The sequence below is a fragment of the Capra hircus genome, chromosome 5 (assembly GCF_001704415.2).
Source record: "Capra hircus breed San Clemente chromosome 5, ASM170441v1, whole genome shotgun sequence".
Classification (NCBI taxonomy): Eukaryota; Metazoa; Chordata; class Mammalia; order Artiodactyla; family Bovidae; genus Capra; species Capra hircus.
In genome coordinates this window covers 72546697-72560197 of record NC_030812.1, presented here as the reverse complement: position 1 = coordinate 72560197, position 13501 = coordinate 72546697, and the positions used below count along the sequence as shown (strand labels likewise).

The window sequence follows — 13501 nt, the reverse complement described above, 5'->3', positions numbered from 1 at the left end:
AATGGCCATGAATCGGGAGTTCTTTACACACTCTTGAACACTTCTATATGTTTGAAATTACTCCTAAATTAAAAAACTGTACTAGGAGAACGCCATTCGCTGAAACTGGTCAAAATAAGACGTTGGGGAGGATGCTTTCTTGATTTTAAAAATTGCATTGGACTGTAGAAGAGAATTTGATTTTGGTCTTCGGTTCTTCTGAGCTTTAAAAGATTTTTATTTCTTTTAATTTTTAAATTTTTATGTATCTTCTCTGTGCTAGGTCTTTATTATAGCATTCAAGCTTCTCTAGTTGAAGCTCGCGGGCTCTCTCTAGTTGCAGCATGCTGGTTTAGTCACCTTGTGGCATACGGGATCTTAGTTCCCCAACCAGGGATCAAACCTGAGTCCCCTGCATTGGCAGGTGGATTCTCAACCACTGGACCCCCAGGGAAGTCCCTGTTTTAGTTTTTCTAAAAGAAGGTTAGGAAGTAATGGAAGGAACCAAAGTTGGGTCCACTCACCTGCATGCAATAAAGACAATGTGCAGACACCAAGGAAAGTTCAGCACGTATTGCAGGGCTCCAAGCAAGGAGTCCAGGAAGCTGGTGGTCAAAGACGCTGACTCCTCGATGGCTTTCAGGGAAAGGTTTTTAAAGACAGGGTGAGGGAGGGGGATTGTGGGGTGCATGACCAGCTCGTGGACCGTCTTCTGATTGGCAGGTGGTGAGGTAATCAACTCTCAACATTGTCAACCATCTGGTTCTGACCAGCCTGGGATCCATGCGCTTGCGGGCTTGCGGGCAGCAAACAGTTAACTTCCTCCCCCTGGTGGGGGTTTCAGTAACTGCAAAACAACTCAGGAGGAGCTCAGAGTATTCTCTACAGGCCTGGAGGGAGAGCTGAAAGTTCCTGACTTTGTTTAGTGGGCTAGACTGTTATCATTTTGTCTTGCTTGACTGTTTTCCTGTCTTTCTGCATTTTCTCACTTCTCTAATTTATTCTTTGGAACTCAGGAAAGGCGTAGGAGGCTAAAGTTTTTCTACAGACAAGAGGCAGTCAGAGGACCCTGAGGAGAGGGGTAGGTATCCAAGGGGCATCCGGTATCTGATGGCTCTGCTCTCACTGGGTCATGTAACTGCACCTTCTTCATCTTATAGAGAATGCCTCAGAACTGAGAGGTGTCTCAGAACTCCTGACTGTGATGGAGGGCCACGTGCCACCCCCAGGGCACCCATGAAGAACCCCACTCAATCCAGAAGGGAGAGGAGGACAGTGGGGGTGGGGGGTGGGGGTTGCCCTAAGTAACAGGAGGAGTCAATGCGCTTCTCTTGGCAAAGAGGACTAAGATGTAACCAGTGGGGAGATAAAATGACGGGAAGGCATTTGTTCACCAGAATTCCAGGTGATGTAGACGAGCATGTTTCTGGGACGTAGACCCTAATAGGGAAGTGTGTGTGTAGTGGGGGTGCTGCCTGCTGAAGGCATTTCAGGGAAGAAGATGGCACAGAAGCTGTCTGGGCTATGAGGAAGGAAGGAAGGGATGGAGAAAGGGGCGGGGGAGAAGAGGAATGTCTTCTTTCCAGAAGCTTCTGCCCCAGTGGAGGAACCAGAGAACCCCTCCCTTTCCCAGCCTCCACCCCCATCCTCTCTGCGTGCTGACTCAGAGCGCTAGCAAGGATTCGAGCTTATGTCAAATTGTTTTCTCCCAGACTGCACTGAGCTGGATGCTGCATATCTGCACCCAGATGGAGTCCTGGATCTTATTCAGGCGACGCTTATTTCGTGGCTCAACAAACCAAACCTCAGAAATGTAACTAGGCCAATAAGCCTCAGACGTGAATCTCCAGTCTCCATTGTCTGATTCTTTCTTTTCTTTCATTCCAAACTTTCCACAAAACAAACAAACCCCCTAGTTTTGTGAACACAGTATTTTATGCAAGTATTATTGATAATATTTATTCAGAACTTGAACAGTGCTCATGCACACGTACAGAACAATGGGATGAAAGCTGTTTACTTACTGTTAGGCTCACGAAAAAATTATAAAAAGGGAATGGCAGCAAAAAAAGCAGGAACCACAGCCTGGGAGACAACTATTTAAGAACACTGAATCAGAAGAGAGTTCCCATAGCCCATCTTAGCAACCAGTGCCAGCACAGGCACGTGAACCAGTCCTGATCAATCAGAGTGGGTCTCTAGACTTTGCCCCACTCCTTTCCACGTGGGAGCCCCCAGCCAGCAGCAGGCACACCTGGGGGTGATGAGGCAAAGGTGGCTGAACCTGACAGAAGTCTTTCTGAGAAATGGAAAGACAGATGCCTGATGACATCATTTTAATCCCCTGGGTACACACACACACATACACACACACACACACACACACACACACACACACACCTGAAGCTCACTGTTCCCTTAAGGTTTTAAAGTACATGAGCCAATAAATTCTTTTCTTTTGTATAAGTCTGTTTAAATTGGTTTTGGCCACTTAACAGTGATGACTAATATATATCTAACTAAAAGGTTATAGGTACAGTCAAAAGAATAGTTTGTAACAAAAAAAAACACAATGTCTATAAAAACGCAGGGAAACATGGAATGGTAGAAGATATTCCTAAGTGAAAACACCAAAATGGAAGGTTATAGCTCTGCAGACAAATGAGGGAATTGAGAATGAAAAAGAAAGAAAACTCAGTGGGTTACAGGAAAAATCTATTTTACAATGCAACCTTGAAGAAGGCTCTCCAGTAGGCAGTAATGCCCAAAGCAAGAAAAGCACAGGAAGAAAATTCTCCAGCAAAATAACCAGCAGCTGTCAGCCTTGACTGGGGCACTATTTTCTTCCCTTATTACTTTCCTGAATTTTAAAAAGTTGTGCTGAACGTCCATGCATGACTTCTAAAATAGGAGCTGAAACACAGAAAAAAAAAAAAAAAAGATGTAAGATGGGTGAACTGGGAATTAAGAGTCCTTACAGGTTCCAAGGTCCTGAGGAGCTCCAAGAACTTGTGCTCAGTGAGGAGGACAGAGAGGCCCCTTCCTAAGGCGAATCTGGTTGAGCAGGTTCCAGTGACATCCTTTTTTGTGCAAACCTCCAGGAACTTCTCTGGCAATTACTGCCCAGGTCGGGGAGGGGAAGGACAGAGAAGGGCAACCAGAAGGAGAACACAACATATCCTCCATCCCTGGAGCCCTTGTGTCTGATGTCAGTGCTTAACCTAGAGCCTGGCGTCAACAATGCAAGAGAGTGAGCATGAGGGGAGGAGACGCTGGAGTCCAGGGAGTGAGTTACGTGCAGGAAGGAAGAGGGGGACCAACTGACTCCCACTGGCAGACAGTGGGACACGCACCAGCCCCTTGTGGGCCTGCCAGCTGGTAAGTCTCCAGGCATGGCTTCTGCCAACCTTGCCCTCCCCTCCCTGGTCCCCTTTGATTCCACTCAGAGACCCCGAGCTCAATTGCCTTCATCTTCCCCTGTCACCTGGGATCCGGCTTCCCCACACGTGGCTGGAGGCAGAGGCACAGTCCCCATGGTTCCCTCTGAGGAGGAGCTCACAGGCTTTTTTTCTTGCAAGAGTTTCTGGGGAAAAAAAAAAGGCCACAAAAACACCAATCAGAGTGAAGCTACTGGGGCAGCTCAGCATGGAGATCCAAGCCCAGGCTCCTAGGTCAGGCTTCCCGGCTGTCATTCTGATTCCCTCCACCTTGCTGCAAGCATTTGGCAAGTTATATAAGCTCCTTATGAACACTGCAGTCTGGGAGGTTAAACAGCAGAAATGTATTTTCTCATAGTTGTGGAGGCTGCAAGCCCTGCATTCAGGTGCTGGTCGGTTGGGCTCCTGGTGAGGACGCTTCCTGGCTTATAGACATGGTCTTTCCTCTGTGCCAGTGTAGGCAGAGAAAGAGAGGCCCCCTGTGTTCCCTCCTCCTCTTATAAGAACACCAGTCTCTGAGGATTACAGCCCCAGTCCTACAACCTCATTCAACCCCAGTCACCGCCCCCTAAAGACCCCAGCAACAAAACGTCACCTTTGGGCTTAGCACTTCTGTGTATAAAGGTTAGGGGGATACATTTCAATCCCTAACGCTCCCTTGGACTCAGTGTCCTCTTCTGTACTGCTGGGAAGACCCTCTTCCCAGTACAGGGAAGTCAAGAAGCATTGGTGGATGTTACGTAGCAACTTGGATGGGAGGGAAATTTGGAGGAGAATGGGTACATGTGTATGTATGGCTGAGGCCTTTTGCTGTCCACCTGAAACTATCACATAGTTAATTGGCTATACTCCAATACAAAATAAAAAGTTGTTTTTCTAAATAAAGAAAAGTTAAAAAACAAAAAGAAGAAGCTTTGATGGGAAAACAGAAGGCATGACAGGTCTATCCAGAACAGTTTCAAGATGCACTTGATGCTGTTTGGACCTCCAGGGCCACCAGACACCCCACATCCTGGGGAATAGGCAGGCAAACTGTACCCACACTGGCTTCTTCATGACCCTCCCATAGGCCCCAGCGCCCATGCACCCAGTTAAAGCTTTCCCCCGGCTCTGTGCCACCCACGAGGGACCGCACAGCCTCACCCTCTGCTGCAGGCTCTCGTAGCGCTGGGTGAGTTCTGTCAGCTGCCTTTCCAGCTCCCGAGCCTGGGCCCTTAGCCCTTCCGCAAGCTCTGTTCTGGCTCCCTCCTTCAGCTGCTTCCAGTCCTTGAGGAGGGAGGCCAAGTCCACGCTGAGGGAAAAGCCAGCCATCGCACTGCCCAGCAAGCGAGCCTTGGTTTTCATCACCAGCGTGGTACCGTCGAAGGCCCTTTGCACCTGCCTGCTCCTTCGGGCTGAGACCTGGCCAGTGGTCAGGAGGCGCTGGGCAGCGGTGGCCAGGTGTGGGTGGGCCTTGGTGATCTGAAAGGCACGGATGCTCTTCTGAACATCCTCGATGGTGCTTCTACAATTCTGAATCACCTTTCCAGCGGCCACGATGTAGTCCGTCCTGGCTCGCCTGACTTTTCGGCCACGGGAGGGCATTAGGCTACCAACCTGAGCTTGGGCTTCTTGACTGTGAAAACGTTCCAAAACATTGGTCAAGATACTGGTGACCTCCCCTGCTGTCCCCAAAACTCTACCTGCAGTGGAGAGCACCAGGCTTCCCCCTGCTGTCACCGGAGCAAGGACTAAGCCCAGGATGCTCATGGCTCTGGAGACCACGGCGATGGAATTGGCCACCACGCTGGTCTTGGTGAGGGTTTTGTGTGTTGTGTCAATGTGGTCTGCAAGGGCATGGAGCTTCTGGATGTCCACGTCCAGCTCCCCTTTCAAGTTGGGAAACTCTTCCAAAAACATTCTTTCTTCAGCTGACAGGTCACTATCTTGCGGCTTCACATCATCACATGGAAGAGTGTCATCCGCGTCCCTGTGGATGAGTGAAATAAAGATTTCCAGTCCCCAGGATGGGAAAGCCAAATTCTTAGCCAAGCCCACGTGCCGGGAGCCAGTGTGAGGAATCCCACCCATGACAAGGTCATGTGGAGAGGCCTGATGGGCAAGGCGAGTCAAGCCTCAGGGTTTCCCCCTGGAATTTCCTGAGCATGTACCCCCCAAACCAGAATCTGTCTGCCTTATTGTATTGTACTTTTCCACTCTTCAGACACATTCTAGATAAAGTTAACTCAGGGCTTTAGTCTTCTGCATTTGAAAGGGATGTTTCAGTTCAAACCCCCTCTGATAACTCTCTAGCTTGCCTAACAGGTTCCCCTAGACTTTTTACAGCTTGTAAATTGCTTACAGCCCCCAACCTCGAGAGGCACAAAGCTTAAAGCATCTTAAAGATACAGAGCCTTTTCTAAAGAGCTAAAAATCATCTTGGTGACAGATTTCACTGTTGACTCAATGATTGCTGCCAGGCCTCCATATTCTTTATCTTTTAGGCACCTGAGAAGATATTAATCAATGTAATCAGGATATGGAAAAAGGTATATAGTAGTTTTGATGTTAGCAACACTAGACTTTTGAGTTAGTTACTTTTCTTTTGTTATAAATCACTGTACTCCTTTTACTTGTTATAAATTGCTGTATCTTTTCTATATAAGAATGTAACTTTATTTAGCACTTTCTGAGAGTGGCACCAGACTTTTCAAAAAACAACACAAATAAGTCTTCTGGTTGAAAAACCCTTATCAGAAAAAAGGCTGTAAAATGTTAATTGGCCCTTTTGGCCAAAAGATGATGTAAATCACCTAAGACTTGTGTATACAACTAGGTATACAGAGAGAAAAGCCTGGTTTTGATAAAAGTCTGGGCTGCTAACACTGCATAATTTATATTACTCATTGATCTCTATGTACAACCAAAAACGTATAAAAGGCCTTTCTAGACAATAGAGGCCGGGCAAGTCATTGGAAGGACTGGTCTCCCCCGTGTCTCCTCTTTACTCTAATTTCAGGCTGAATTCCCATCTGGGGCATGGAGGCTCGCCATGTCTATTTATTTGCCCCGGCTTCTAAGATCCAGGCGAGAGGGAGCCCAAGGTGGGGCACCCCCTGCTATTCAGGAGGACGCCGATGGCCTAACGTAGATGGTGCAAGCTCCTTGTCTGGAACTTTATTAGTTCTCCACGTAAACCAAGTTATGCAGCCTCTTTTCTCCACTAAATTTTCCTACTACACTATTTCTTCCTAATCTAATCTTATATTTATAAATAAATAAGTTTTTTCCTCGCCTACTCCATCTCCCCTTCAAATCACCCTGGGTCCACCGCGGCTGGACCCCGGCACCCACATGGTTTCTGGATCTTCTTGCCACTCCAGACTTTACATTCTCCTTGCATCTTCCTAGCATCTCTGTTACCTCTAACCCAGCTGTTAATAAGAAATGTCCCAGAACATAGTTAGGAGCTGCTAATTTGCTTCAGAGAAGAAAGATGTAAGAGGGGCATCTGGAAGGAAATGAGAGAAATGGAGCCTTGGCCAAAGGGAGGGAGGAAATGGATTAGCACCAAGGGACTTTTTCACCCGTGTTCAAAGAGGCTATGAAAATGTAACTGAGGTGGGGCAGTGGCCGATGCTCAGATCCGAGTCACGATCAGGAACCTGGGACTCACTGGGGGCAGGGAAAGGTCTGAGGAAAGTAGGAGGAAGAGGCGACCAGGTGCTGGGCGGGAGGTTGGGAGCCCTGCACACGCAGGGGTGAGTCAGCGGGAAGGGGCACTGTATTGTATAGTGCATCCTTCACTTTGATGCCCTTGAACTCGGTTACTCTGCTGTGCCTTTGTTTCTCTCAGGAGTTACACACTGAGAGGGCTGAGATAAATGATCGCTAATGTTCTGAGTGTTCTCCTTGGCACTTGGCTGGCTTTCCTCCCTCTCTTAAGCAGATTGATTCTTCACGGAAAAAGTCAGGGACAAGAGGACCCCTTCCCCTCCCCTCCCCCTCCGTGTCCTTAGGCAGTACTGAGGGATCTTCACCGGCTCGGCTGAGTGTGGCCTCCATGGGAGAGCAGTCTGGGGGCTGAGGAAGAAAGCCTGCTCCCTCAGGTGCTTTCCTCAAGCTCAGGGCCCTGGCTGCAACTCCTTCAGGGCAAGCTGAGGAGGCCAGGTGAGGCCCACAGGAGGATATCAGAGGTGGAAGAAGCCCTGGGGAAGATCTAAGCTTCCTCCTTTACTTTTCTGTGGTGGAAGCAGAAGCCCAGATGGAACGTGAAAGTGTTAGTCACTGAGTTGTGTCCAACTCCTTGGCATCCCATGGACTGCAGCCCACGAGCCTCCCCTGTCCATGGGATTCTCCAGGCAAGAATACTAGAGTGGACAGAGGAGCCTGGCAGGCTACAGTCTGTAAGGTCGCAGAGTCGGACGCGACTGAATGACTGAGTATGCACGCATCCTATGTTAGGCAGCAATGCCTCTTGACACAGAACTACAGTCTAATTCTGTTACACATATGTAACTCACCTAATTCCCTCAGGAGACATTGGCTGATGGCCTATGTGGGGCTGGCGATGCTATGTCTGCTGATGAATGCATGCTGGAGCTTAAATTCAAGAATGAGGCAAAGTTAAAGGGCTTTTTTGGTGATACATTAACCTCACAGAAGTGACGTCCAAGGGGGCAGTTTCTGCCCTCGGAGTCCTGTTGCCCAGGGTCAGGTACCTAACAAGAACTTGACTTGTGCTCCAAAATAGTGTAAACTGTGGAATATTTTTCTCCCAGGGACATATCTTCACATACATAATGACCAGTGAGAAGGCAGGCCTCATTCATGGCTGTTCTCCTGGAACACATTTGTCACATGTCGTGAGAATACCTAAGCATTTCTGCAGAAGTCGCCCTTTCCCCAGGGACACAGGGCTCTGGATTACTTTTGCAAACTGACACCAGTCTTGCAGGCTTTCCCTGCCTACCTGTCCAGCAGGTTCTGTGGCACCAAATCCATGCTCATTTTGTCCATGGGAGAATGAGAGCTGTCACCACGACTCAAAGGATTTTCTGGGTGAAGACACAGAAAACAAGTTCCATGAAATCATATGAAATTCAAGTGTGGGACTTCCTTGGCAGTCCAGTGATTAAGTTTCCGTCCACACTTCCAATGCAGGGGACAGGTTCAACCTAATCGGGGAACTAAGATCCCACTTGCTGTGAGTTATGGACAAAAAGATTTTTAAAACTTCAAAAAAGAAACTCAAGTGTGGAGGGATTTTAGATGATGCGAAATCCAAATAATAATAAGACATAAAGGACTAAATATTTGAAAGCTGTTGTTTTTACATTATATGTTGAGGTGAGCTTCTATAGGATAAGTACACAAAACAAAGTCCTCAGCTTCATACATTTTGACGTCACACATCCAAGTCATCACCACCCAGATCGAGATAAAGGACAGACGGTTTCCTTAACCCAAACGCAGCCAACATGCACCCCACCACACGGGTGATCACTACGCTGATTTCTATAACCTTTCATTTGTTTGCCTGGTCTTGATTTTCACGTCAATGGCATCAGTTCTTTGGTTTATTTCTCCCAACACAATGTCTGTGAAATTCTTTCATGTTGTCATGGTTTTAAAAACATTCAGTAGCTTCAAAAAATGAGAGGGCTTCCCTGATGGCTCAGTGGTAAAGAACCTGCCTGCCAATATGGTAAACACTAGTTCAGTCCCTGATCGGGGAAGATCCCACCTGCTAGGGAGCAACTAAGGCTGTGTACCACAACTACTGAGCCTGTGCTCCAGAGCCTGGGAACTGCAACTTCTGAAGCCCACACACCCTAGAGTCTGTGCTCCACAACAAGAGAAGTCACTGCAGTGAGAAGGCCCCATTAGCCACAGCTAGAGCTCTCGAAACAATGAAGACCCAGCACAGCCCCAAATAAATAATGCTAGAAATACGCTACAAAGCAAATGTCAAGCACTTGGGAAGTGGAGGAGCCCCGTGTAATTCCAGTTAGGTCTCGAGCAGTGGATCTCCATCAGGGATGAGCTTTCTCCCCGGGGGATAGTGGTGACGCCCATAGACATTCAGTGGTGGGCGTCAGGGGACACTGCTCCTGGCGCCTAGTGGGTAGAGGTCGGAGATGCTGCGAAACACCCTACAGTGCACAGGACGGCCCCACAGCAAAGAACGGTCCAGTCCAAGCTGTCAGCGGTGCTGAGGCTGAGAAACCCTGGAGGAGCCCCAGCCTTTCCCAGCAGCTCCTGAAAGCTCCCCCATTTCCCCTATTATTCCTACTAAATGAAGAGCTAAAGTGACAGCAGGGAGCCCTTTGGTCCCACCAGGTCCCATCCTCTCACTACTGACCTTCTCTCGGGAGATGTCAGAGGATGTTATGTTGGGAGAGGGATGGAAATGATGGGCGAGGATTAGAGAAGTCATTTCCATATGAGAGCTGATATGTATGAGACTTTCTTTGTTGTTTGGGGAGCCTTCAGCTCTGCCGTATTCTGTCCCTTCCCCTCAAACCAATTCCCTCATATACACCATTGATGTCAGAGAAGTTGGATACTCTGGAACACAGCTTTGAGATAATCCCCTTAATCTTTATCACCAACCCCTGCCCCTCAAACTCCCTAAATAAGCATACAACCCAAGAAACATTGCAGGTGGCAATTTTGAGACAATTCATCTGGCATCTTTTCCTATAAAGATGATACTCCTAAACCACTCTTGTAAAGAACAGCTAGGGAAATGCCTTGGCCGGTGATGTCACCTATGTTCTGGGGTCCAGGACCTCTCTCTCTCTCTGTCTACGATCCAGGGGTCCCCAGCCAATGGAGGGGAAGATGCAGTTTGGTTGGTCTAATCACATGCTTAATCATGTTTTTATTTAAACTTCAAATGACCTCTGAGGGAGAGATTTCTATCCCAATTTATCAAGTAAAGAAACTGAATTTCAGACCCGAGCTGACACTAGGAGCTGGCCAGATGGGGATTTGAACAGCATGGGGGTTCCTGACAGTAACTCTTTTTCCCAAACCAACTGCAGGGGCAACCTCTTGGGCCCATTGTCCTTTAGAAGTGAGGCCGCAGAGCAGCCCTCCTCCTGGGTCTCCTGGCCCACCTGCTCTCAATGAAGCACTCACCGTGGCCTCAGGTCCCAAGGGCCTGCCTTCGTCTCCCCTCCAGGGGCCTCAGATCCAGCGGAGGGCTGTGAGCGTCTAGGCTGCAGGAGGGCAAACACACAGAGCAGAGTCTCCAGCTGGTCTTGCTCATCATGGGAAAGACCCGAGGCTCTGATTGCAAAACTGGATGCAAGTTCAGTGAGGCAAGCACAGAAGTGTCAATGCCAAAGCAGCTCTGGGGGGGGCATGCGGTGGGGGAGACCCCCCGGGGCTTGTTGAGCAATGGTTGCACTTTTACTTTCCTTTCTGCTTCTTTCTCTAGGAGATGTGCAATGAAGGAGCTAGCTGAATCTGTCAGGTCCGGTCTCACCTCCCCTGGTCCCAGCTGTTCCAAGAGCAGAGTGAGGGTGCTTACGCCCTGCAAGGACTCTGAAGTCAAGCAGACCATCTGGAGCTGTGTCACTGTGAGCTGCTTTCTCAACTGCCCTTGGCCTTGATTCCCCATCTGTGAAATGGGTATTTAGTAAAACAGCCCTTGTGGCAGAGAGCCACTGTAAGGAGCCCCGGAGCAAATGAGGCGATGCCCAGCATGGAACCAACACCTAACAAATGCGTCCACGGTCCTGCCACGAGAGCGCTCACCTGCCCTCTGAGGAGGGGGTCGACCCCAAAGTCGAAGGCCTCTTTTCTGTGCCTGTGAAACACAAAAGGCTCTGGAAAACAGAAACGTTTTTTCATGGTTCATTTGGTGGTAAAATGACCCGAGCTGGAACAAGTGTATAGTTTTGATGTATCCACCTTCTCTTGAATATTCAGTTTCCCTGCAGAAATCAACCTAATGTTTGAACAAGGAGGGTGTTTGGGGCTGATCTCAGGGCTATCTATATATATAACTGTATTTATTCATTTATTTGGTTTCGGCTGTGCTGGCCTTCACTGCTCTGTGGGCTTTTCCCTCGTCTGGCGAGCGGGGCTCCTCTCTAGCTGGGGTGCATGAGTGGCTCGTTGCAGCGGCTCCTCTTGTTGAGGAACACGGGCTCCAGGCACATGGGCTTCCGCAGTTGCAGCTCCCAGGCTCTAGAGCACCGGCTCTGCAATTGTGGTTCATGGGCTTAGCCGCCACACAGCATGCTGGCTTCTCCCACCCAGGGACCGAACCCTGGTTCCCTGCATGATTCTTTACCATTGAGCCACCAGGGGAGCCCCAGTTGTGTTTGGACCGCCCCTGGGGTTCTCATGCTTACAAGGTGCCCTGCAGCAATAACCATCAAAAAACTTAAAAATAAATAAAGGTTTAAGACTTATGTGTTAGTAGCTCAGTTGTGTCCGACTCTTTGCAACACCATGGACTATAAAATTACATAAAAGAAAAAAATTTGATTAATTAAATAAAGGTTTATTACTTACAAGTCCGGGGTTGGGGGGTGGTTAAGAGGGGAATGGAGAAAAGACAGAGAAGAAGAGCCTAGGGTTCTGCTTTTACTGGGGTCAAAGGTGGGGCCCTGAGTCTTCAAGGGCTCCCTCTTTACTGGTATAAATAATTTAAACCTAAGAGGGGAAATTGAAGGTACGGGAGCAAGTGACCCAAATGGTCAGTGATTAAAATCAACCAGTTCAGTTCAGTCACTCAGTCGTGTCCGACTCTTTGTGACCCCATGAATCGCAGCACACCAGGCCTCCCTGTCCTTCACCATCTCCCGGAGTTCACTCAGACTCACGTCCATCGAGTCCGTGATGCCATCCAGCCATCTCATCCTCTGTCGTCCCCTTCTCCTCCTGCCCCCAATCCCTCCTAGCATCAGAGTCTTTTCCAATGAGTCAACTCTTCACATGAGGTGGCCAGAGTACTGGAGTTTCAGCTTTAGCATCATTCCTTCCAAAGAAATCCCAGGGTTGATCTCCTTCAGAATGGACTGGTTGGATCTCCTTGCAGTCCAAGGGACTCTCAAGAGTCTTCTCCAACACCACAGTTCAAAAGCATCAATTCTTCGGCGCTCAGCCTTCTTCACAGTCCAACTCTTACATCCATACATGACCACAGGAAAAACCAAAGCCTTGACTAGACGGACCTTAGTCAGCAAAGTAATGTCTCTGCTTTTGAATATGCTATCTAGGTTGGTCATAACTTTTCTTCCAAGGAGTAAGCGTCTTTTAATTTCATGGCCAAGAGGTCTAAAACCAAGGGGCCTCCATGGGGAAGGCAGCTGGCTTTTTATCGAGTGCTGGGGCTACCAATGTGTTTATTCAATATCACCATCTTCAAAGCGGATGCCTCAGCAATAAAAGATTAAGTCAGGCTCTTGCATTACAAACAACAAAATCCCCCAGGTTTAGGGTTTACTCTACAAGAGGGCTTCAGGGGGTGTTACATAATATATGATATCTGCACCTTTCCAGAATCCCCCAAATTGGAAACTGAAACGCTTCTGACCCCTTTGATTTGGGACATGGGATTGTGGTCCTGATGCTCCCTCCCATTTCACAAATGAGGAAACTGAGAGCTCGAGAGGGTGGGGTGGCCTGCCCCATGGTCATATAGCTAAGAAATGACAGCCCCAGTTCTAGACCCTGTGCCTGTGGGAACAGCCTTTTGGGCAGTCATGGGCTGAGATTTGTCCATGTGTGTGTATGTATGTGTGTGTTCACACACCAGCTGGATCCTAGGGCTGTGTGATTTGTTTACATTTATATGTCCAGAGGTCCCAGGCCCTCTCCTCAGTGCCCCCTGAGGCCACGCTGAGGGCTTTGCTTTGTTGGGGGGCATGGTGGGGAGCCCACCCAGCCAGGCTTGGTCTGCAGGATGGGAACTGACTGCTTTTCCTGGGCCTGTGAGCAGAAATGAGAAGCTGGAGGGCCCTGAGCTGGGACCCGTGGGGACTTTTGTAGCTCTGGTGTCCTGGCCTCCCACACCTGGAGCTGCTCTGACCTGAAGCCATCCTGGAGGTGGAACTGACCAACCCTGGGCCACCGGGCCATCCGGG

General features: G+C 48.8%; 1 protein-coding gene across 2 annotated transcripts; it reads right to left on the bottom strand.

Moving 5' to 3' along the window:
• On the bottom strand, positions 1916-10661 carry LOC102170588 (apolipoprotein L6). Of its 2 annotated transcripts, XM_013963982.2 has the most exons (6): positions 10542-10661; positions 8368-8452; positions 7919-7997; positions 4560-5385; positions 3464-3562; positions 1916-2892 (listed from the first exon to the last, which is right to left on the bottom strand). In XM_013963982.2, exons 3-6 carry the CDS (start codon positions 7936-7938, stop codon positions 2881-2883), a joined length of 957 nt encoding a protein of 318 aa, XP_013819436.1. In that variant the 5' UTR covers positions 7939-7997; positions 8368-8452; positions 10542-10661; the 3' UTR covers positions 1916-2880. The 2 variants fall into 2 exon arrangements, with proteins under 2 accessions (XP_013819436.1, XP_005680661.1); XM_005680604.3 differs by lacking the exon at positions 7919-7997.

Coding starts and splice junctions, on each gene's coding strand:
- LOC102170588 (XM_005680604.3), bottom strand. CDS start 8,414: ATGGACAAAATGAGCATGGATTTGGTGCCACAGAACCTGCTGGACAG. Junction 5,386..8,367: donor CCACAGAACCTGCTGGACAG/GTAGGCAGGGAA, acceptor ACTCATCCACAG/GGACGCGGATGACACTCTTC. Junction 3,563..4,559: donor ACGAGAGCCTGCAGCAGAGG/GTGAGGCTGTGC, acceptor TTTTTTCCCCAG/AAACTCTTGCAAGAAAAAAA.